The sequence below is a fragment of the Haliotis rufescens genome, unplaced genomic scaffold (assembly GCF_023055435.1).
Source record: "Haliotis rufescens isolate VD_foot unplaced genomic scaffold, xgHalRufe1.0.p SCAF_4, whole genome shotgun sequence".
Classification (NCBI taxonomy): Eukaryota; Metazoa; Mollusca; class Gastropoda; order Lepetellida; family Haliotidae; genus Haliotis; species Haliotis rufescens.
The window spans coordinates 37,319,966-37,344,235 of record NW_025964112.1 but is presented as its reverse complement, the minus strand read 5'-3'; the positions used below and the strand labels follow the sequence as shown (position 1 = coordinate 37,344,235).

The 24,270-nt window shown below is 39.6% G+C and overlaps 1 protein-coding gene across 3 annotated transcripts; it reads left to right on the top strand.

The window, feature by feature from the left end:
• The first annotated feature begins 875 nt into the window (after nt 1–875).
• LOC124134694 (protein phosphatase 2C-like domain-containing protein 1) lies at nt 876–18,625 on the top strand. 3 transcript variants are annotated; one of them, XM_046499711.2, is made up of 7 exons: nt 876–1,003; nt 1,820–2,072; nt 6,140–7,219; nt 9,394–9,495; nt 10,582–10,805; nt 11,897–11,917; nt 17,763–18,625. In XM_046499711.2, exons 1-7 carry the CDS (start codon nt 944–946, stop codon nt 18,339–18,341), a joined length of 2,319 nt encoding a protein of 772 aa, XP_046355667.2. In that variant the 5' UTR covers nt 876–943; the 3' UTR covers nt 18,342–18,625. The 3 variants fall into 3 exon arrangements, with proteins under 3 accessions (XP_046355667.2, XP_046355669.2, XP_048238356.1); XM_046499713.2 differs by lacking the exon at nt 11,897–11,917 and having other exon boundaries at nt 879–1,003; XM_048382399.1 differs by lacking the exons at nt 876–1,003; nt 1,820–2,072 and adding an exon at nt 3,709–4,033.
• Nucleotides 18,626–24,270: the final 5,645 nt, after the last annotated feature.

Genomic DNA, 24,270 nt, shown 5'->3' with positions numbered 1-24,270 from the left:
TCCCAGTTCGCCCCGATTATGTTTCTAGGTTTGTCAGCACCATACCCGTGCTCGTGGGTTTCACCGAAGTGGTAAACGTCTGAGACCTGCATCACTCGGGCTTTCCTCCTGACACGCCGTGATATAACTGGGATATTGTTAAATGCGGCGTTAGGCCCAACTCACTCACTCACTCACTATGTTGCAAATCGATCAATGGACATGACACCCTACTCATGATTAGTTAATATTTAGAATTTTAATGGCAATACGTAATATCGGTGATTCACTGTAAAAAAAGCGTTGTTAGTTCAATTAGAAAACGGGCGGTAGGGTAGCCTATTGCTCGTGACGCCGATGACCCTGGTTCACATATTACTTCCATGTATATTACTAGATATCTATAAACCATTAACAGTGACTCGTGCAAAGTTATTATGTTCCAAAAACACAACTTTTGAAGTCTTGCAGACACTGAACACCGTACAGACAATTTATGGATAACAACTCATTATTTCTGTCATTTGGATGGTACGTCCAGTGGCTCTGTAGGACATACCTGTGCCATGCATGTCAATAATCTGCCAACGGAATGCCTCCGACAAGATAGAAAAAAGGAACATAACGTACACTTTCAATAATTTCCAAAATCAATTCGCAATTTCCTTCTCATTTGGTACATAAGAGTTTTCCAATATGAATAGATTGCAAAGGGGGATAACTTCGTTTAAAAGAGATTTATCAACCACCTCTATATATTTCAATAAACAAACACAAGATCTTATGTCTAATTATTTCAGAGAATATGTACATTTCGTTGGATAGAATTAAAATATATAGTCAATCAATAAAATATAAGCAAATTGAGGCAGAAACAAGGGCGTACGCGCATTATTTCGATTACCAGGGAGGAGAACGGAACAGCCAGACTTCCGGTAGATTGTTTACAGTTCTCCTGGTTACGATGTCACAGGTCGACGTGTACATAGCACCGAACAGCCCGGTAAGGCTGTCAATATCGCAGGTTAGTTAACAATGCCTCGTTACAGATAATATTGAAGGTGACACCATTGAATGCGATATGTCGATGTCGTGATAGATTACATGTTGAAATTTGATCAAACATCAAGAATAGAGATTCCCTAGCAGGAATGAAGTAAATACTTAAGATGACTGATCCTAAGATTGTGTGTGTTGTAACGCAAGTGGGGAAGATTATGTTTCGGCTCTAGCAATTCGGGTTTGAGCGACACGAGATTATCTCAAGCTCTGCTTAAGGGTAGTGTCCTTTGTTACAGGGATTAGGGCGTATAGTTTCTCTTAAGTGTTCCCATTTATTGTGAGAATAAGATTAATTTATACGTTTTATATCTAAATATGTGCCTGCTATATAGTGTAGATTTATCTGTTGTATATTCGAAAATTCTCGTTGGATGTTATATGGACAAAATGCAAGTTCAAATAATTTGAATTGATATTGGAAATATTAATAAATTATTATCATTATCAATGTAGTATTCATTCATTCATTCATTCATATTTTTCTTTCCTCTTCCAACCACTATGTTATGTTTCTAGGCATGTCAGCACCATACCTGTTCATGTGTTGTAATTTAGACGTCTGAAACCTAGCTTTGGGCTTCCTACCACAAAATTAAGCTATAATTGGAATACTGTTCAAAGCGGTGTTATACCCAACTCACTCACTCCAGCCAATTTGTTTTTTCTTTCCTTCATCTGACCATGAATCAATTTGTTTCATGATTTATTACTTGCTTGTTTTTATTTATGTGTCTATATTATTAACAAAATTATTTTATTGTGTTGATTTTGTTTCCAGTTTCCAGTTTACACACCACAACACAGAAATCCCAGCCCAACAACTTCAGAAAAGAGATCCTATCTAAGCATTTTGATGAAGAACTTGGAGAAAGACGCCCTCTCTGGTACCCCCACGGGAGGGAAGGAGGGAGGGAAGGGTGACAGCAAGGATGCGGGGAAGAAGGAGGCGCACAATGAGTCACAATTACACCACATTCTGGCATCAAAATATGCCACAGAATTGTTTAAGGGACAAAACGTCATGAGAACAGGTTTGATGTGACAATCACTTTTGTGTTTCTTAATGAGGAAGGTTTTTTTCTGTTCTTTAAAGCATTTCTGCACCCATTTACTGGTGCAGGTTTTTTTTGTCACGTGTACCTGGGACTTACAAATACAAATCATGTTTAATCCAACTGGTCATTGCAACTATCAAATATTATGCAAGCTACTAGCTATGCTAAAGTGCATACTATACTCAAGAATTTATGTATCCATTCTCTGTCAACTAACGTTCTTTTCAAGGCGTCAGTAGCCGTAATCTGACCGTGGTTGCTGTTAATAACGGTGAGTTGTGCGATCTTCCGATCGCTTCACACACGATTTTGCCGAAATTAATTAAAATAATATTAAAAGGAATTTTTAATAAAATGTATTAAATAAGTTACAAACATAAGTCCAGATATACAAAGAACACTTTTTATAGCCAGACAGTGTACATGATTAATTTGCGTACTTCAGTATGGATTTGTTGACATGGTATTTCCGGTGGTACATGCTCATGGTAATATCTTTGCGTTGGGGGAAAAAACCATCAAAACTCATTATGGCATGTATAATGCACACCCCCTTTCACACAGCTGTGTTTTTTAGGAAAAAAGTGCGCACTATACTCAAGAAAATATGGTAAAAAGAGTGGTGTATCCATACAACTCTTTTTCTGGTAAATATTAACTGATGATTAAAACAATTCAATCAGAAAAATTGCATGTATGCTCCTGGTCTTTGGGTTTTGGTGTTGGACGACTCTTGTGAATTAACAGTGTATTGTCTTAATCTCTAAGTCTTAGCCCCCCCAAAATATGTTTAATGTTTCTGGTCTTTTGGTTATGTCCTCCTCGCATTACTTTCATCCCCTGCATCTATTATTTTTTTAATTTTTAACCAAGAGCAGGCAACTCTTACATGCTTTCCCCAAAATGGAAGTACAACTGCACATGACACACAATGCTGTTCGTGTTTGAACAGGTTGTGTGTGTTTAGGGTGGGGTTAGGAGTATGATAAAGGGTTTTTTGGACTGTCAAGTGCAACTTGTCTTGACTACTGAACTTTCCTGAATCCCGCAAAGTACCAGAGACAGCTACGTCTTTCTTTGTGTTGTTGGATCAGGCAAATGAGCTTGTGAAAAAAAGGAAAAAAGAAGTCTCGTCCAAAAACAAAACCAAAAGAACAGAAACATAAAACATATTTTTGGGGGCCTAAGACTTAGAGACTGAGACAATACACTGTTATTTCAAATGACCTAGGTCATGATACAGTGTTATTATCAGAAGTTAATGAATTATTTATAGTTGCTAAAGTCATCATATAATGAATATTTTTCAATAAGGTAATCTCTAAAATGGTTTGTTGTTTAATCTAAAATCAGCATTAACTATTGTTCCTTGAATCGCTCTGATCCCAGGTGATACATGTTCCAGTGTTTTCTGGTTTACTTCCCTCTGTGTCTTTTGTCTGTGCTATCTGCTAAATCTAGCTCTCTGTGTTGGCCAGTATGGATGACATATCATCAGATTAAGCTATCATATTATACCGTATATCATGTAATAAACTCGATATTCAATTCAGTTACTAAACACTATGAATGCATACATTTCCTTATATATTTATGCAGGCTAAACAAAAAAATGTCTATATTATAAATCAGAAGATTATCTGTGGGCAATTTTGTTTTTTATAATGGCTCTTAAATGATGAACTGTTTTAGTTGTCGTACTTCATAATGTACTATTTTTTAGGAAGTACGGTATTAAAGAACTGGTGGTATAGTTGTTTCACAGTTACTGCTCAGTGTCAGTGTGTTGTGAAATAAACCAGGAGACAGTTGTTGGACGAGAAAAGAAAAATCTATAACAATGCCACGACGTTCAGGGTTCAAACGAAGCCCTAGTCAGTGCCGATCCAAATCTAACCTCACGCCTCTGATGATGTATTACTATTACAAGAAGTTTCGTGAGTAATTCGGTCTTGTTTGTTTGTTTGTTGTTGAACGCCGCACTATGCAATATTTCAGCTATGTGATGGCGGCCTGTAAATGATTGATTCAGTGGTTGATATTATGAACAACGATTTTCACGGGTACAAAGACATGTAATCAACCAAGTTGCCGAAACTGACCACCTGATCAATTTGGTTGCCTCTTACAACATCCCTATTTCCTCAATGGGGCTTACACTTGTGTTGACCATGTTCCTGATGCTAGGCAGTTAACTGACTATAGAAGTCCAGTTTCCACCCTTACCAAACTAGGCTGGAATACCGGAGTTATATTTTGGCTCCACCAACGAGTCTATGCATCACATAGAACTAGACATCTGGTTCGTAATCAACATGGATTTCAACGTGCAGGTTTCGGTCGACTGCAGGATTTGCTAAGCATGTGTACCTTCAACTGGGCGTTGACATATATTAGCCAAATCTTTTCATTTTTTTAATCAACGTGCTCAAGTGATATGATTCCCTTCGCGAGATAAGACCCGTTTTATTACAGTTAAGATCTTGATTATCAATCAGATCCTTGTGACTGGGCACCGCCATTTTGTTTGAAGCAAATGCAAGTGATATGAGAAGTGAGATCTGATTGGTAAATAGGAGGGATATAAAAGGGACATAACTCGTAATAGATACTGGTGGCGCTACAATTGAGCCATGAAATTCCAGACTAGTTTGGCAAGTGTGGTAACTCCCTTGTCGAACCAATGCTTCGCCCTGGACCTGACCAGGGCCTTCAAGCCCTGAATCCTGGCTAATATACATCTCATTCATTGAACGCATTTGATGTTTACAGCTTTTAAATAGGGCTGATTTGACTTTGTTCATTGACTGGCACAGAAGATAGAAAAGATAAGATGATATTTTATAACCCGAATTTGGTTTACCTTTCCGAAAGGCTCAAAGATATACATGTATGTACTATAAATACAGACACACATACAGGTTAACATGCAATGTAACAAGGCATGTATCAGTATACAATGACAATAGCACTAAAAATGGTATAATTGAGCAATAAATGATTGAAAAACAACTTATAGGTTACAGGGTATGAAACCGCCTTCGTGGTCTAGTGGTAGAGCATCTGCTCGGAGAGCGAAAGGTCCGGAGTTCGATCCCCGGCCGCTTCATACAAAAAGACATTAAAAGATGGTACTTGTTGCCCTGTCTGGCGCTCGGCATTAAGGGGCTAAAACAAGGACTGGTTGGCTCGGAGTCAGTATACTGTGTCTGAGTGGGGTATTCATGTTAAACTGCGGCATGGTATCTCAGTGAGCTAGCACTATAAATCGGCATCAGCAGCCACAAACACACACACACACACACACACACACACAGACACACACACACACACACACACACGTGCATGTACATCGCTATATAAGTGCAATAATCTTGGACGCGACGTTAAACCCCATTTCACCTCACCTACAGGGTATGACTTCTTTTGGCTTCATTTAAATTACTAATAACAGACCAGCATGACCACGCCATAGCAGCCAAATGAGTGATGGAGGAGCGTAGTTCTTACAGACCGGTACTGAGCTTGATTTGAGTGATTTCATACCAAAATATATTGCTTATACGTTGATATTGATGGTTATCATAATGATAATGATAATGAGGATTTTCAGATAACCTGTAAAATGAGTGCGTGAGTGAGTATGGGTTTATGCCGCTTTTAGCAATATTCCAGCAATATGACGGCAAGGGACACCGGTAAATGGGCTTCACACTTTGTACATATGTGGGGAATCGAACCCGGGTCTTTGGCGTGATGAGCCAATGCTTCAACCACTAGGATACCCTACTGCCCCGAAAAAATGATGAATGAGTGAGTGAGTTTGATTTTATGCCGCTTAGCAATATTCCAGCAATATCACAGCGGGGGATACCAGAAATGGGCTTCACACATTGTATCCATGTCTGGAATCGAACCTGAATCTTCGGCGTGACGAGCGAACTCTTTAACCACAAGGCTACCTGACTGCCCCGAAACAGGGATGATGATGATGATGATGATGATGATGATTGTGATTGTGATGATGATGATGATGTTTTCAGATACCCCAGACACTCTGATGACAGAGTACACCAACAAGCCTGACATTACTGTGAGGTGTGACAAGTGTGGCATCTTCATCGACATCCGGACCCTAGTTGACCACCGTAGCTTCCACAACGCCCTCGCCTTGATGAAGTTCAAGTGTTCCACCCTGCCAGACAATGCTGAGGCGCTCCTCAAGCGGAGAAACGCCATCCTCCGCAGAATGAAGAGTGACGCCACAGAGACAAATCCTATTGACCCGAAAGCCATAAAATTGATCAATGACGCCTATGAACGTCTGAAGTCTGATATCGAAGATACGTATGACATGTGTCGACAGATTCGACAGAACATTAACACACATGTAAATGGAGTGTCCTTGAACTGCAGCCCATCGTGTACTCTAGCTGTAGGCTTGTGTTCAAGCCAGAATGAAAGATGGAAAAGTGTCATGGAGGATACTAGGGTCTTTCAAGATTATTTTGGCGATGATCGCGACAAATGTTACCTTGCTCTTTTTGATGGCCACCATGGTCGTTTTGCTGCAGAAGTAGCAGCATCAGAGCTTCACAGACTTCTGCTTAATGAGATGGCCAAATTTGACCCCAAAACAAAGTCCACTTCAGCCCACAACCTTGCAGACGTGACAGACATCTCCCACTACAAGTTTGACCGACCGGACACAAAGGACAGTGAGCGAGTTCTGCTCCACCAAGAGAGTATGGACATCGTTCAGCAGATCATTGCTCTGTGTGAGGCTAAATATGACCTACTGATGAAGGACAAGAGAAAGCTGCCAGAAGTTGATGATGAGACAAAGACGAAAAAGTCTTCCAAACCTAAGCACCCCCTCTCACCCAAAATATCCAGTGCCTTCAAGAAGGCATATCACCTGCTGGACATCTTGTTATCTTATGGGAAGGATGAATGTTCCAAGGTTCGCTGGAGTGGATGTTCTGCTCTTACTGCCATTGTACATGCTACAGAGCCTGGGGACAGTTCCAAGGGGTCGGAGAGTTCTCCTGGGAAGGATGGGGAAGAAGGAGGGAATGTGGACCCTGCAATACAACTGGGGCTAGTTCATCTGGCTAATGCAGGTTTGTAATACATACCTTAGGCTTGAAAAAATAAAAAATAATTGGTTCTCAGGAAATGGCTTTTGAAAATATTATGTAGGCGGGTGGAGTTTTTTTGGTTTTTTTTGTTGTTGTTCAAGCTAGTATGTAAACCAAGTTCTGTTTACACTAATTTTGGTGAAATCATGTTGTTCTTAAATATTGTAGCATTTCACTGCCAGGGTCGTGTGTTTTAGATGAGGAATGTTTAAAGATTTTTTTGGGAAAATGGAAATATAAACAAAACTTTATGATGATAGGAGCAGTGCTTGAGAACCAAGACTATTTTTTTTTTTAGCCTTATACAGTTGAACCCCATTATCTTGAATGTGAGTGAGTGAGTGAGTTGGGTTTAACGCCGCTTTTAACAGTATTCCAGTTATATCGTGGCGTGTCAGCGTAATGTGGGAGGAAAGCCCGAATTGATGCAGGTCTCAGACGTTTACCACTTCGGTGAAACCCACGAGCACGGGTATGGTGTTGACAAACCTAGAAACATAATCGGGGCGAACCAGGATTCGAACCCACAATCATAGGTTTCTGGCGTGCACAAGGGACGCGACTCTGCACAGGGAATCGCTGCACCTTAGATGACTCCGGCCACCCGTGCCCCCTTATCTTGAATGTACTGATATCTTGACCCTATGCTTAGAACCTGACAGCCTCATTATACAAATGTATACAAATTTGCCTGCTTATCAGTATCTCAGACAAAAGTACATAGTGCTGTCTTGAACTTTAGTCTCGGTCCCAACTTTGACTTTACTGTAGAATTTTGTTGTGTTGTGTTCCTACTTTCTCATGTATACAATCGTATTGCTATGGATCTTTAATACTGTTACCTATTGTGTCTGAATGTTTGTGCCTCGCTATTTCGACTGTCTGGATATCTCAAAGTTACAACACGGTCTCGCTATGTTTGAGATAATGGAGTTTGACTATATATTGCATTGCATATAGTATTTCAATACATGTCCCCATGGTTTTTTAATCCTAAATATGGAACACTGTATGCACACAATGTGTTAAGCTCTGAAATTTATTCATGTGATCTTTTCACTTTCCGGTAGTCTTTTCATTTCTCACCATTCTCCCAGTACCATTTCATTTGATCTCATGTGAGAAATCTCTAATCTCATTATCATTTGACTTGTCAAATTTACGCTATTTTTAAGCTGCTTTTAATGTTAATATTGCTTACCAGTCTACTTCTAATTTGTTCCATTACCTTCAGGTGCATCTTCCCGAGGCAAGAGCCTAGTTCGGCAAGGGTGGAAACTGGACTTTTATAGTCCATCAACTCACTTGCCTCAGGAAGATGCTTCAGGTGTTGCATCTACCTGTTCAGAGTTGGCTCCCTAGGTTGTCAAAATTCCCTCTTTCAATCTCAGATTGTTGCGATTATAATTCTTTGTTGTTCCTATATTACATTCCTTAGTTGGTTAAAAGTGGTGGTCGGGTAGCCTAGTGGTTAAAGCGTTCGATCATCACGATGAAAACACGGGTTTCAATTTCTGACATGGGTACAATATGTGAAGCCCATTTCTGGTGTCCCCAGCCGTGATATTGCTGGAATATTGCTAAAAGCGGCGTAAAACCATACTCACTCACTAACACAGTTGGTTTAATGTTTAAATTACTGCTAAATTTTTTATCATTGAGATATTGATAGTGTTCGCTTTGCAGAGTTGCGTCCCTTAAGCATGCCAGAAACCTATGATTGTGGATTGGAATCCTGGTTAGGCCTGATTATGTTTCTAGGTTTGTCAGCACCATACTCAAGCTCGTGGGTTTCGCCAAAGTGGTAAAAAACATCTGAGACCTGCATCTCTTCAGGCCACATGAGTGGGGCATGGGTGGCCCAGTTGTCTCAGGTGCCGCGATTCGCTGTGCAGAGTTGCATCCCTTGGGCACGCCAGAAACCTATGATTGTGGGTTTGAATCCTGGTTCGCCCCGATCATGTTTCTAGGTTTGTCAGCACCATACCAATGCTCGTGGGTTTCACCGAAGTGGTAAACGTCTGAGACCTGCATCACTTCGGGCTTTCCTCCCTCATTAGGCTGAGACACCGTGATAAAACAGGAATACTGTTCAAAGTGGCATTAAACCAAACTCACTCACTCACTCTTATTGTTGATATTCCGTTTCTTTTCAGGTAATATCCATGGATTACTGGTGCGAGGAAACAGGCCGTACAGGTTAACGAAGGACCACACACCTAGCAATCCAAAGGAACGGAACCGCGTTCTCAAAAATGGTAGGTGCAAATATAGACATTAATATAAATACCTTAATAACTGATTTGAAATCTCAGTTTGTATTATCTGAGACCTTTAAATGAGACACATAGATAATATGCAGGAAAATGGTGTCCCAGTTGAGCACAAACCCTCAAGGATACTGGTTGTACAGTTTTCTTCCGTTCTTCAATTTTTGTTACTTCTGCCATCTTAACTCTGTAAAACACAATATTTCATATTTGTGTATGACTGTGATGATAACGCAACAGGAAACATGTGAAAGCACCCCCATTGGGAATGGGTGGTAATTGTTCCTCTTAACTATCCTGAACCAAACAGCAAAACATATAAGGGAGACAACTCTGCCTCCCTATGTTAAAATAAATTTTATAAAATGAAATTAACTCCAATTTTCGTAAATGTTAGTGTTGAGATATTCATTATAATAATCTCTCTGTTGGATAATAAGCATCTTCACAAGGCATGGGTGTTAAGTGACTATAAAACTCCAGTTTCCATCCTTGCCAAATTAGGCTGGAATTTCCAGGCTCAATCGTAGCACCACCAGTGGCCATAATGAGTTATATCCCTTCTATGTCCCTAATATTGACCAATCAGAACCCATCTCTCAGATCCCATGCGTTTGCTTCAAACAAAATGGCGGCACCCAATCAAGACGATCTGATCGATAATCAAGATCAATATTGTAATAAAATTGGTCTTAACTCGCAAAGTGCATCAAATCACCTGAGCACCTTGATTAAAAATATGAAAAGATTTGGAAAATATCTGTTGACGCCCGTATTGACGGTACACATGCTTTGCAAATCCTGCAGTTGACCATCATCTGCACTTTGAAATCCATGTCGTTTACAAACCGGATGTCTAGTTCGTATTGCGATTTTGATTGGACTATGCACAGCCTTGTTTGTCAAGTCAAAATGTCACTCCAGAATTCCAGCCTAGTTCACCAAGGGTGGTAACTGGACTTTTTATGGTCAGTTAACTCCCTTGCCTCGGGAAGATGGATATCAAGTGAGGAAACAGAAAGGAGGACAATAAAATCACAAATCATTGTCATGACATTATGTTGGTGTTTGCAGGAGGTACCCTCAGTGAAAGTTCCCGTGAATGCCAGGTGAATGGCGTCGTGGCAACCACCCGTGGGCTAGGTAACCATGGTGATCTCAGTCTGAAGAAATGCCTACAGGTGGAGCCATACACTACCTGCGTGCCTATTGACCAGTACGCCCAGTTTTTGGTCTTCGCCACTAACGGAGTGTGGGAAATATTTTCAGATCAAGAGGTCACATCATTACTGCTTAAGGTAAACTCACATGCAACATTAGGCTGTAAACATTTTATGCAGTTGTTGCTATCTAGTTGTCATATTGTAGTGTTACCTATGAAATAATGTATGAAATGCCATATGTGTCATGTTTGTCATTGTCATCTTTTTTGTCCTATTTATCATCATGTTTGTTATTGTCATCAATTTGTTGTCAACATTTCATAAGTGTTGTCGTGATTGTCACCAATCATGAGCTGTTCATGGACAGCGGCATCTGAAAATGGTGCACAAGTTTAGGAGGGTCATGAAGAAAATGGGCATTTATATAAAGATTAAGACATTTTCATTCTTTATCTTTTTCCACCACATCAATATGCCAAAAACAAGGATACGAAATACAGATTTTTAAAATTATTTTGTTTTTTTCACCTTTGCAGGTTGATTAACTTGTAAATGAAGAAAATTGATAAATGCATTTTTAGCATAGGCGTATCCAGAGGGTGGATCCAGGGGGTGGATCCAGAGGGTGGATCCAGGGGGTGGATCCAGAGGGTGGATCCAGGGGGCCTGGACCCCTTCTTTTGAAAACCAAATGTAGTATTTTGTCGGCAGTAAATTGATTGAAAGAGGATTTGGTATTTGATGTATTTTGTCTCTTTCTTACAGCCATGGATGAAATAACTAGCCCCACCCTCTATATGATCAATGACATTTTCAATTATGATGATGATTGTGACCATTGAACATTGTTGACATTATCATTGATGAATAGCGAGCGACAGTTTGAAGAAATGTCAGTGCATGTTTATCACTTTTCGTTATTTTCATCAGTGGGGTTCCAATAGAAATGGTCCCCAGAAACCTATGCTGCCTGTAAGAGGCAACCTAATTGATTGAGTGGTCAGATTGATAGCGTGTCATTGTGCCCTGATGGCGTTGGTCACTGCTCACAATATCAATCACTGGATTGTCTGGTCCAAACAAGATTATTTACAGGCTGTCATCATATAGCTGGAATATTGCTAAGTGCAGTGTTAAACAAAAAACACATACATTATTTTCATATTAATGCATATATTTTGTATGTTGATATATAATAATATTAATTCATTGTTTATTTAATGAAGCGACTGAGAAAATTACAGAAGGTAATGGAAATGGTTGGAGTTTTACATGTAACTTTCAACTCTCTTCATTTGGGTGTTTTAGTTTCAGAGAGTACTGTATGTCTTCTGTTTCTTCCGTCACCACTCTGATAGTACTAAACCCTTCTCGGTTACATCATAGCGGATTACGAGAAGATAGATACAGAGGCTGTCATAATCTTAGGAAGAAAATGTTGCAGCAAAGATTCCTAACACATCCAGTTGTAAATGATGTCATCAAATTAATATATGAGATAGCCATTTGACTAATCAGTAATGTCTACCACAGTAGCCTTGATCCACTTACCTTGAAATGAGGTATCCTCCAGTTAATTACATGTCCCGTTTGTCACACACCTTAACACAACGTAGGTTCTGGCTGAAGGCACTGACTGGTCTACCCTGTGTTACCTAAGTATTAGAATGGAGTGATTCAAGAAAAGTAGAAAAGTAATCTTGTATTTTATGTACTTATATAAAGATATACCATATTTTCTTGAGTATAGTGTGCACTTTTTTTTTCCAAAAAACACAGATGTGTAGAAGGGGGTGCTCATTATACACGCCATAATGAGTTTTGATGTTTTTTCCCTCAACGCAAAGACATTACCGTGAGCACGAAACACCCGAAATAACATGTCAACAAATCCATACTGGAGTACACAATGTAATCTTGTAATTACACTGTCAGGTTATAAAAAGTGTTCATTGTATATCTTGACTATGATTGTAACTGATTTCATTAATTTTATTCAAAATTCCTTTTAATATTGTTTTAATTAATTTCGGCAAAATCGTGTGTGAAACAATCAGAAGATCGCACAATTCACCATTATTAACAGCAACCAACAGATTACTACTATTGGTGCCTTGAAACGAACTTTAGTTGACAGAGAATGGATACATATATCATAAAGGCTATACTTTGACTCGTATATAAGATTCGGAACTTAAAGTGTCTCATCCATGGCGTCAAACCAAGTGTCTTGTACTTGTCCAAGAGGGAGGTGTGGCAGTGCCGCAGCTCGCTGTATCCATTGCTTCTTTGTAGGGCCCCTCTTCCTCAAGATGCTCACAAACTTTAGACATTCGGCATCTTCACGGGGATGGGTGTAGTCTGTGATATTCCGTACAAAGTCTCCGACTGTTGTACATTTTCCTTTGCAGACTTTATGGCAATCAGTATGTATACCTTGGTCTCTGTGGTAATCCTGTGAATGGTACTCCAGTTAGGACTGGTCCATTACTTGGTAGGTGTTGTCTTAATTAATCCCCTCCTTGCATCCCCCCAGGCTGTGTGACAACTGGGAATTTTGAGGTGTGTGACAAATGGGACGTGTGACTAATGGGAGATAACCGCATGTATGTATCTTGGTACTTTTACACAATACACGTCTCTCAGAATACAATATACCTGTATGACAGTAGATCTACCATTCCAGGAATACACCAACTTTTTTTTAGTAATTAAAATTGTATTTCTCAGTCCTGTTTCCGATAAGACCCAGGGTAGTGACTTGTGCAAGTAAGAAGAGATATAGAGACAATTTTAGAAAACACAAGTAAAATTATTTAATGAGTTTCAGAAGGTGTTGTTAAGCAGATTGATATTAATGGTAAGATTGATATTAGTGGTATAAATATTATGGCCTCGGATAGCAATACACTCACTTACTATACAAAACAAAACAAAAATACAAAAAAAAATAACAGAGAATACTCACCTTTACAGTAACAGAAAAACACATATAAAATTACAGAGAATACTCACCATGACACTCACCTTTACAGTAACATAACACTCACCTTTACAGTAACAGAACACTCACCTTTACAGTAACATAACACTTACCTTTACAGTAACAGAATACTCACCTTTACAGTAACAGAACACTCACCTTTACAGTACAGAACACTCACCTTTACAGTAACATAACACTCACCTTTACAGTAACATAACACTCACCTTTACAGTTACAGAATACTCACCTTTACAGTAAAAGAACACTCACCTTTACAGTAACATAACACTCACCTTTACAGTAACAGAATACTCACCTTTACAGTAACAGAACACTCACCTTTACAGTAACAGAACACTCACCTTTACAGTAACATAACACTCACCTTTACAGTAACAGAATACTCACCTTTACAGTAACAGAATACTCACCTTTACAGTAACAGAATACACACATAAAGTAAAATTAGAACTGTAGGTCCAATGTCCATCTTGGTCTTGGTGTAGACATTACAATTAGTGACCTCTGTCAAACTGACCCATTGTCTTTGATTAATTAGGGCCTTAATCAACTGCTAGGTTGATATCCATCTTAAGATTTTAGCCACAAATAAACAATCATATTTGCTGGGACTCCTAATTTACCTGAGTCTACCAGAGTACTCTCCCTTTAAGTATCCTGTCAGGGTTAAGTCTAAACGTTTCACTAGATTGATAAACATGTTTTACGCATGTCTGTCTAAATGCTGATGTTTGAAAAAACATTATCTTTATTTCTGAGATTGATTATTTTCTTTATTGGAAATTTTATTTAAAATGGGGAAATGTGACATTGCTACCTTTGCTAAATGCTTACTTTGTATTTTATTCTCACTTGCACTTTTTAAACAATGGTTGTGTAAATATTTTGGTTTGGGTATAACACTGATTGATTTGATATTATGCTTAAATGGCTTATTTACATCTTTTGTTTTGATTCTTGAGAGGGAACCAACAGTTTATTAGATGTGTGATTTTAACATAGGTCCTAGTGTCCTCTATTGCCACAGTCTTGGGCCAAGGGCCTTTAACATAGCAGCATAGAACTGCAGTAAACATTGAAAACTTCATGTCATGTGCTTATTTTCTCACTCTGTGTGTTTCTGAAGCCTTTTTAATACATATAACTGCAAATTAAGATGGATTTCTTTTGATTACTAATAGTAATTTCATAAGCTTATAACCAATCTCATTAAAATCAGATCTTAGTTTTCGCTTCCGCCAAACAAACATCTGAGGGCATCCGATTAAGGGTCACGTCAGAACGGCCTTTCATCCAACCAATCAGAGCGTCGCTAACCAGATCATGAAAGTGACAGTCGAAATGTGTTTTCTAATCATGCAACCTCGAAATATTTAACGGAGGGTATTCCAAACGACAGTTATGAATTTTATTATTCTATCCATACAATCTAGGCCATCTATAAGCCATTCCAGAATGTTCTTTTTATCAGTTTTAAAATTTTAATTGAGAATACGTCAAAATATGTTTCGAAACGGAGTCACCAATTTGAAACTAGTGTCGTAAAGCTCGAGAAAGCTGCCTTCTGATCGGCTAATGTCGATTTCTTGTCAGTCATTTCATTGGTCGGTCAAAGTTCGCGAAAGGTAGTTCTGACGTGACTGTAATGGGATGTCCTCAGACCTTTGTTTAGCGGTAGAGAAAACTGAGATCTAATTTTAATGAGATTGGCTTATAACACTTTGGATATTGCTTCTAAAGTCTTTTTGATTTTTTGAGTAAAACTATACGAAGTTTGAATAACAAATTCCATGTGAAAAATGATCTCAGTTGATCCTCCATTTTTCTAGAATTCCATTTCGCCAAAGATTTATGTTTGACTGCACTGGAGTAACATGACAGATTTGTGGCCTTTAGTCCATCACTGTAGAATAGAGGACAGGTTTAGATAGATGTGATCTCACCAGGTGGAGCATGTGTTTGTCAAACCTCATCACTGAGGGTGTTGGGAGGCCCAGTGGTTAAGTTTTCGCTTTTCACAACAAAGGACCGGGTTCAATTCCCACTTGGGTACAGTGTGTGAGACCCATGAACATCCGTGGTCTTCAGCAACCCATGCTTGCCGTAAAAGGTGACTATGCTTATCGTAAGAAGCGACTAACGGGATTGGGCAGTCAGGCTCGCTGACTTGGTTGATACATGTCATCGTATTCCATTTGTTGGGATCGATGCTCATGGTATCAATCACTTTATTGTCTGGTCCCGATTCCATTATTTACAGACCGCCGTCATATAGCTGGAATATTGCTGAGTGCGACGTTAAACAAGAAAAAAGCAAGTAAACAGTGTGTGAACGCCATTGTGAAGTCTTGCCATGACATTGCTGAAATAGTGCAAAAAGTTGGGTCAAACTGTACCGCACTCACTAATCAGTAACACAGAATCACACACTGTGCGAAATAGGTTAAATCTCCAACATCATCAACATGTAGGAGGACCATGATGAGAACGTTTTTTTTATCGTAGAATTGATAGCATCTAAATTTTTCATTAAATCTGCAAAATCAGGTTTGCAATGTTTACTACCAAGCATAGTTTTAATAAGTTAAATGAAAACTTAAGGCAACTGGAAAAGAATTGGGTATTTGATTAATCCAAGAAATGATTGAGTGAAGAACCTTCTCCAGATAATAGAAACTACACAAGTGTCCAAAGGGATTTTGGCAGTAGGCTTTGTGGTGGCAGTGCTAATTTCTGTACATATTTATGTAAAATGGGTCACTTCTTAATTTCTTAGATTTCGGAAGAAGTAAGCTTCATGTTCTATAGGGCGGTCGGGTAGCCTAGAGGTTAAAGCGTTCGCTCGTCACGCCGAGGACCCGGGTTTGATTCCCGACATGGGTACAATGTGTGAAGCCCATTTCTGGTGTTCCCCGCCGTGATATTGCTGGGATATTGCTAAAAGCGGCGTAAAACCTTACTCACTCACTCACTCACTCATGTTCTATAGGGGGCACGGGTGGCCCAGTTGTCTAAGGCACTGTGATTCGTGTTGCAGAGTTGCGTCCCTTGGGCACGCCAGAAACCTATGATCGTGGGTTCAAATCCCGGTTCGCCCCGATTATGTTTCTAGGTTTGTCAGCACCATACCCGTGCTCGTGGGTTTCACAGAAGTGGTTAATGTCTGATACCTGCATCACTTCTGGTTTTCCTCCCACATTAAGCTGACATGCTGTGTATACTGTTAAAAGCGGCGTTAAACCCAACTCACTCACTCATGTTCTATAGTTAACATATGGAATGATGTAGGCTTTATGAGGTCAGGCACAGTAAAATTGATTATTCATATTGTCTGTAGCATCCTTGATACATATGATATGTTTGAGATGAAGTAGTGCAGTGTGTTTATGTTTAGTCAACGAATGAAATGCATCTGTCTATGACTCATGGAAGCCTCATGGGCCCAACATGATGAGATGAGTGGCTGCCAACCTCTCCTATGATTACTGAAGAAATATCAGAACAAATATATATACAGGAAACCTTAACATGCATGATTAATTTTTGGCAAATGTTGAATCTGAGTACCAAATGTGATGTTATATGAGTTCCATGTTCAACATTGCTGAGTTCCAATTACCCTCTAAACAGACCCCTGAATTCTGTGTACGAAAAGGGGTTGGCAGCCTCACGTGATGGAGGAATGTAGTGTATATCTTACAGTAAATCTGTAAAATGACTGACAATTTACAAAATAACAAGATATTTCAGTCATTTTGCTCTTAGTTTCCTGTGAGATTGACAAAAAGTTACTAAGAAATTCAAAAGGGCTTAAAAACATCTCAATCAACGAATTATGCTTGGATTAAAAGCAAAAAAATGAAAAAATATGCATTGATTTTCATTTTTGCCACTGCTTGATGAAATAGGGCATGAAAATGTTTGGAATTTGACATCATGATATTATAAATGGAAAAATAATTGAAAAATGACTAAAATATTTTGGCGTTTTGTAAATTGCCTAAGTGAAAGTTTCAGTCATTTTACACATTGGCTGTAACATAAATACAACCTGTAAAGTAGAGATGATGCTGTAACTGTTGCAGATGCTGCCTACACACCATATACCCCCGCCCAGCAGCATGTCCTGCAGTCTCCGGCCTCTCCTTGACGAGATCGAAAACAACGAGAAGGCCAAACAAGCTGAGGCCATGAGGGCCACTTTTAACAAGCCAGACAGCAGAAAAGTGTCATTTTCAAACCATGACCTTGAACAGGGTGACCTTCCTGATATTGAAGTAGAAGCTGCTATGAAAGAATTATCGAATATATGTCAGTCCGAAGGAGATGACATGAGTGAAAATGCACAAGCTACCTCAACACCAGTTGAAGAGATTAAGAATGGACAGGTGACTGGACTGACCATTGAAGCAGATTTGAAAACAGAGATTGGGAGCCATGTTGAAGATGCTTCAGATTTAGATCAGGGTCACGACCTTGACCCTGACTATCTGACCCTCCCGGTTCATGCAGACATTCCCGACCATGTTCCAGAGACAGTGGAGGAGAAGCAGCGAGAGTTGGCGAAGAACATGGCAGAGTATTTGGTACAGGCGGCACTGTTGGCGGGCGCCAAGGACAATATATCCGTCATGGTCATGCTGCTTCCAGGGAGCGGTGTCTGACCAAAAGATTGTACTAGCTGATACTTTGTGATATCTTCCCTGCCAAAATTTACTTGATGGATTTTGTTTTATTAATTTGTTTTGAATTAATGTTAACTTTTGTTGAGATATATTGATTAATGGTTGACTGACTGTATTTAGCAATCTGTCTTTATGTGGTTCTGGGGGCACGGATGGCCCAGTCGTCTAAGGTGCCAGGGATTCGCATAGTTGCGTCCCTTGGGCACACCAGAAACCTATGATTGTGGGTTCGAATCCCGGTTCGTCCCGATTATTTTTCTAGGTTTGTCAACACCATACCTGTGCTCATGGGTTTCACCGAAGTGGTAAACGTCTGAGACCTACATCACTTCGGGCTTTCCTCCAACATTAAGCTTACAAGCCGTGATATAACTGTAATACTGTTAAAAGCAGCGTTGTGGACCCTGTATTGATGTTAACTTGTTTGAGTGGCTTTCTGGAAGTTAGTGAGTAATAAGAAAATGTACAACTTTATCGATAACAACTTCTGGCTTACTACATATAGCAAGGTTTTGATGTAGATTCTTACACCTTTATGAAGCTAGAGTTACGTCGCTATATTCAATAAACCAGAAGTTGTTATCCATAAAGTTGTACGTTTCTTATGTATTGATGTTGCAGCCATATCACAATAATGGTACAGTGTGTGGAGCCTAGATTTATCGACTCTTTTCTGATGTTGCTGCGATATCACTAGAATGGTACAGTGTGTGGAGCCTAGATTCGTGGACCCTTTTCTGATGTTGCTGCGATATCACTAGAATGGTACAGTGTGTGGAGCCTAGATCCGTGGACCCTTTTCTGATGTTGCTGCGATATCACTAGAATGGTACAGTGTGTGGAGCCTAGATTCGTGGACCCTTTTCTGATGTTGCTGCGATATCACTAGAATGGTACAGTGTGTGGAGCCTAGATTCGTGGACCCTTTTCTGATGTTGCTGCGATATCACTAGAATGGTACAGTGTGTGGAGCCTAGATTCGTGGACCCTTTTCTGATGTTGCTGCGATATCACTAGAATGGTACAGTGTGTGGAGCCTAGATTCGTGGACCCTTTTCTGATGTTGCTGCGATATCACTATTAAGGGTTTTGTGAACGCAACTGTTTTTGCTGTGATATTACTATTAAGGGTACAGATTATGGAGCTTGGATTTGTGTTGGTCGCCTCTTACAACAAGCATAGTCACCGTTTATGGCAAGCATGGGTTGCTGAAGACCTATTGTAACGCGGATCTTCAAGGGTGGCTATTACAAGGGTGCGATATTACAAGGGTACAGTGACAGTGACAGTGTGTGGTTCAGGATTTGTGAACCCTATTGTTATTGCTGAGATATCTCCATCAACGTACAGTGTGTTGAGTGTAAATTTGTTGTCCATAAATTGTTATTGCCAAGATATCGCCAACATACAGTGTATGTCTGGATTTGTGGACCCTACATGTTGTTGCTGCGATATACTACTGAGGGTGCAGTGTGTGGAACTTGTCTGTAATGTTGTTGCTGCTGCGATATTACTACTGAGGGTACAGTGTGTGGAGCCTGTCTGTAATGTTAATGCTGCTGTGATATTACTATTAAGGGTACAGTGTGTGGAGCCTGTCCGTAATGTTGTTGTTGCTGCGATATTACTACTGAGGGTACAGTGTGTGGAGCCTGTCTGTAATGTTGTTGCTGCTGCGATATTACTACTGAGGGTACAGTGTGTGGAGCCTGTCTGTAATGTTGTTGCTGCTGCTGCGATATTACTACTGAGGGTACAGTGTGTGGAGCCTGTCTGTAATGTTGTTGCTGCTGCGATATTACTACTGAGGGTACAGTGTGTGGAGCCTGTCTGTAATGTTGTTGCTGCTGCTGCGATATTACTACTGAGGGTACAGTGTGTGGAGCTTGTCTGTAATGTTGTTGCTGCTTCGATATTACTATTATGGGTACAGTGTGTGGAGCTTGTCTGTAATTTTGTTGCTGCTGCGATATTACTACTGAGGGAACAGTGTGTGGAGCCTGTCTGTAATGTTGTTGCTGCTTCGATATTACTATTATGGGTACAGTGTGTGGAGCTTGTCTGTAATGTTGTTGCTGCTACGATATTACTACTGAGGGTACAGTGTGTGGAGCTTGTCTGTAATGTTGTTGCTGCTGCGATATTACTACTGAGGGTACATTGTGTAGAGCTTGTCTGTAATGTTGTTGCTGCTGCTTCGATATTACTACTGAGGGTACAGTGTGTGGAGCTTGTCTGTAATGTTGTTGTTGCTGCGATATTACTATTAGGTTACAGTGTGTGGAGCTTGTCTGTAATGTTGTTGCTGCTGCGATATTACTATTAGGTTACAGTGTGTGGAGCTTGTCTGTAATGTTGTTGTTGCTGCGATATTACTATTAGGTTGCAGTGTGTGGAGCCTGTCTGTAATGTTGTTGTTGCTGCTGCGATATTACTATTAGGTTACAGTGTGTGGAGCTTGTCTGTAATGTTGTTGCTGCGATATTACTATTAGGTTGCAGTGTGTGGAGCCTGTCTGTAATAAAGTTGTTGCTGCTGCGATATTACTATTAGGTTACAGTGTGTGGAGCCTGTCTGTAATGTTGTTGTTGCTGCTGCGATATTACTACTGAGGGTACAGTGTGTGGAGCTTGTCTGTAATGTTGTTGCTGCTGCGATATTACTACTGAGGGTACAGTGTGTGGAGCTTGTCTGTAATGTTGTTGCTGCTGCGATATTACTACTGAGGGTATGGTGTGTGGAGCTTGTCTTAATGTTGTTGCTGCTACGATATTACTACTGAGGGTACAGTGTTTGGAGCTTGTCTGTAATGTTGTTGCTGCTGCGATATTACTACTGAGGGTACAGTGTGTGGAGCTTGTCTGTAATGTTGTTGCTGCTGCGATATTACTATCAGGTTACAGTGTGCGGAGCCTGTCTGTAATGTTGTTGCTGCTGCAATATTACTACTGAGGGTACAGTTTGTGGAGCCTGTCTCTAATGTTGTTGTTGCTGCGATATTACTATTAAGGGTACGGTGTGTGGGGCCATGATTTGTGAACCCTATTGTTTCTGTGATATAACCAGAAGTATAAGCAAGAATTTTAAATTCCTAAATTCCTCTCAGAGATTATTTCCAGTCCTATCAGAACAGAATATTAAGTAAAAACTGTTATCATATTTGGTATTTCATCATGTCCTAGTCAGTCTTTAGTTTGCGATGTATGCCTGAGTTTATCATATGTTACAGGATATATGTATAGAATATTTGTACAGACAAACTGAATGTCTTGCTCTTAGTCATTCTGTATCTGCCATTAGGCAGTTGGCAAAATAAAAAATTAAAATATCGTGTGATTTGAGGTTAAATTCTTTGATAAAATACAATCAAACGATGTTAAAAATACACACACATATACATAACATAACATAACAGCGTTTTTAGATTCTTTGAAAAAAATTATATTTTCATGTGTTAATAAGTTTAACCAGTTTGACCTCAGCATGAGGATTCATGCACATTTAAATCAAATCATTCTGCTTGGGTGAAAATTTCTATATATTTAAAACTGTTTGTACAAACTGCCTGTGATGAAAATAGATAAGCTTTCGTTCATGTATTTGTTGACTGCGGAGGAACACAAAGACACATCACCCACCCCAGCCTTCTGTCAACCCCTCGCTGTGCAGAAATTCTGCTTGGATAATCTCTTCTCATTTACTCTCAATATACTCTAGTTCTCAGGAAAACGGTTCAGTGACTGTTTGTTATATTTGTTTTCGGGAAATGAACTGTCGCAATCGCATTCAGCTTTGTGGAAAGAACATTGAATTGCACATGCTTTTCCTGAATGTTTGATATAAAAGCATGTTGATTAATCTTTAAGGGAGTCTAGCATCAACCATAGTGGTGGCTAGACGTTAGAACACATGGTTAGACTGATGATCATCATCATAGCCGGAATGACATCATTGGTAATAGTTTTACCTTCAGTCATATTCGGACTGATTTCGAAAAGGAAATGCTACTATATTCGTGTTGTGTTCTGTCTTTAATTGTTTTGTATGTAAATATGTTATTGTGGGACATTAGGTGAATAGAAAAACTTTGTTAACAAATTCATTTTCATTCCACTGCGAAACACCGCTAGTCACCTCTTACGACAGGCGTGGGTTGCTGAAGTAAACTAAACAGTAGGAGCCCATTTTTTGTGTCTTATATAATCATGTGTTGCTGTGTCATCTTTGTTGTGTTGTATAACATGTATCTTTTAGTTGTCGTTTAATGCCACTCAGCAATACTCCCACTATATGATGTCAGCCTGTAAATAATCAAGTCAGGACCAGATGAACCAGTGATTGATATTATGAGCAACTCTCAACACCATCAGGGTACAATGACATATACTCCCTGTGGGAATAGGTCTTCAGCAACCAATGCTTACTGAAAAAGGCGACAATGCTTACTGTAAAAGGCGACAATGCTTGTTGTAAGAGGCGACTCACAGGACCAGGTGGTCAGGCTCGCTCTACAGCAGGCAGAGGTTGCAGGGGACCTATTCTAAACCATAATTCTACAGAGCCTGCATAACACGAGCAAACAGAGCAAACAGAGCTTCCTCATCCCAAGCTGATGTAAACCGTACATTCATGTTGTACTACTTGTCCTTCTCTGTGCTGTTGAGTTTGCATGTATTTTTAATGGAGCTTCAAATAATGTTACTCTTCAATAACTGAATAAGAAATAACCTTGAAAAGATATGAAATTGTTTTTCAACAATGCCTAAATATTTATTTTATTCAAATCATGACATATGTATTACAAAATGTGCTCTGCAAATATATTAATCAAACTAAGATAAGGGTATCTCAGCTTAATCTGGCCGGTGGAGTAGCCTAGTCTCATCGACTTTTGTCTGCATTAAGTAGAAAGGCAAATAAATGTTGTGTGGGTTGGTGATACTTATTCCTTCCTTGCTGTATCGACCATTACCCAACATTTAAATAAATCATAATCTTAGCAATTATGTTGCTGAGCAGGATATTAAAAGTTTGAGGAAAAGAATGAAATTATCAATTCCAGTGTTGACAGTTTTTTTGTTTCTGCCTAGCCAATAAAACCAGATCTGCCTCTCAATAGACAAGACATTATATGTTATTGCTGATATCTCATGTTTCCAACACATTTTTTGCATCACGTCAAATTGGATTCATCATAAGTATGGAACAACTTCCCTAATATGACGTTGCATGACAACAGGATAGGGCTGGGACAGGTAACTCGGGTACTCGGGTCGGGTGGGTCCTGAGTAGGACCCGGGTACCCACAGTACTACAGTCACGAGACATAATGTTTAATGACAAAAACTCACTAGAGCTCAATGGTTACACTACAAGTCGCTAATGTTCCCATTTCTTTCTGATGATGCACACATTCCTTTTGACTTGTATATGTTTGAGTAAAGATAAAGCTTCAGTCAACTTCAGTGTACACATGATTTGATGGTTTCATAAGAGACCATATATATATTATATGGTCTCTGGTTTCATACATATATCTAAACAGTTTTTACCAGGGCTACAGTTAAACTATTCCCAGTTAGACATTGTGTTCCCGACTCGAGACCTACAATAGGTACCCGGGAAGGGTCGGGTAATAGGGGGTTGGGTACCCGGGTAGTAAATTTGGACTCCTCCCAGCCGTACGACAGGATTGTACATTTCAAATTAAAACAAACTACCAAAGATGAGAGATCTTTCGGAGATCAGGTTTTGGGGCTGGTTTAACTTTGCACTCAGCAATATTCCAACTTTATGATGGCAGCCTGTATATAATCGACACTCCAGTACAATGCTGGGTTTATAGCGCTAGTCCAATGAGATACCATGCCGCAGTTTAACATGAATACCCCACTCAGACACAGTATA

Coding starts and splice junctions, on each gene's coding strand:
- LOC124134694 (XM_046499711.2), top strand. CDS start 944: ATGTCACAGGTCGACGTGTACATAGCACCGAACAGCCCGGTAAGGCTG. Junction 1,004..1,819: donor TAAGGCTGTCAATATCGCAG/GTTAGTTAACAA, acceptor TTTTGTTTCCAG/TTTCCAGTTTACACACCACA. Junction 10,806..11,896: donor TCACATCATTACTGCTTAAG/GTAAACTCACAT, acceptor TATTTAATGAAG/CGACTGAGAAAATTACAGAA.